Source organism: Myotis brandtii, unplaced genomic scaffold (genome assembly GCF_000412655.1).
Source record: "Myotis brandtii unplaced genomic scaffold, ASM41265v1 scaffold488, whole genome shotgun sequence".
Taxonomy (NCBI): domain Eukaryota; kingdom Metazoa; phylum Chordata; class Mammalia; order Chiroptera; family Vespertilionidae; genus Myotis; species Myotis brandtii.
The window spans coordinates 2,325,842-2,327,192 of NW_005368638.1; the positions used below are offsets into that span (position 1 = coordinate 2,325,842).

At 56.0% G+C, this 1,351-nt stretch overlaps 1 protein-coding gene across 23 annotated transcripts in view; it reads right to left on the reverse strand.

Moving 5' to 3' along the window:
* Window positions 1-1,351, reverse strand: part of CLASP1 (cytoplasmic linker associated protein 1) — a 285,149-nt gene that overhangs the window by 133,366 nt on the left and 150,432 nt on the right. For all 23 annotated transcript variants that reach the window (XM_014547896.1, XM_014547897.1, XM_014547893.1 and 20 more), the window contains one exon: window positions 458-625. In XM_014547896.1, coding sequence (XP_014403382.1) covers window positions 458-625 — 168 coding nt within the window. The remainder of the gene's footprint in view (window positions 1-457; window positions 626-1,351) is intronic.

Genomic DNA, 1,351 nt, shown 5'->3' on the forward strand with positions numbered 1-1,351 from the left:
CCCACCCCCAGCCTTCCCCACTCCCAGTCCAATTACATTTTCAAATTAGAAAATATCTAAGTACAGTGACTCTCTTTGGTGAATTCCTCACTAGACCCTGCCTGCTCTGCTCCCACCAAAGTCAGGAGGGGAGGAAACCCAGCTTTGGCGATACGGAAGGGAGCGCGTGGGCGCCACCCCGAGGAAGGGGAGCTGAAGGCAGGCCGTGCTCAGTGCCACACACCACGTGAGCACCAGTTACCTGCTCGTCACTAACAAGCAGGATGCGCCCAAGAAAGGGGACGCTCGACGGAAGGGAGCTGCTAACCTGCAATGGGCCAGTCACTCATCTCACACATCAGCCCTGCGACAGTGGCAAGCTCCTCAGGGACTGCTCTTGGAATTAGCTAAGTGAGCCAGAGCAGAGGTAAGTGTCACCTCAAGGAGCAGACGGGGAAGGTGGCGGAGATCTGGTTACCTAAGGATGCGTATGAGCCCGGAGGCAAGGCCGCTGCGGAGCTGAAGGGCGCGGAGCCTGACGCGGAGGCTTTGGACTTGGCACTGGCCGCTGCATTCACATCGATGTCACTCCGGGATCGCTGGAGGGACCCAGTCGTTGACCCAGATTTGGTGCTGACGGTAGAAGCTGTGGTGGTAACGAAAGAAACATTAGCAAGAACCACACTAGACTTGTACACATATATTGTTAAACTAATTTTGCTTTTCTTTACAGCAAATATCAAGTTTTAACAAAGGCTGGACACAGCACTGACCAACACTTTCTCCTGGTCCCTGAAGACAGTTCAGTCCATGCTGAGGAAAGAGAAGGGACTGCAACTATTGGCACTATTCCATCTGTCTTCTTGCAATCACAGACTACAATAAAGCCCACAGAGATGGACCACATTTCTGCTTAGTATGAGAAGTGAAACAAAAAATTGTTCACATCTGGCCAGTCTCTTCACAATGTGGCAAAAGTGTGCTCTTACCTAGCGGCCCGCCCCCTTGGAGAACCCCTGCCCGCTCCCGCCCACCCAAGGCCGCGGAGCTGCTGCTGCCCTAAGCACCCGTGGTCTTTGCTCCTGACCCAGTGACCAGAGTGGAGGAGCCGCACTGCGTGTGGCAGGATCCACATGCTGGGGGGACATGTGTGAGGAAAGGTCAGAGCTTAATTTTTGCCTGAAGAAGCCGTCCTCACAGCTCATGGCCCTGGAGAAGGGGAGCTCTGCTGGGGAGTGCACACTGCAAACCAGCTGAGGCCGAGGCTGAGGCTGGGGTTGGGGCTGAGGCTGAGGCCAGGGCCGGGGCAGGGGCTGATGCAAGGGATAGGGAATGGGGCTGGGGCTGGGGCTGGGACCGGGACCAGGGCTGG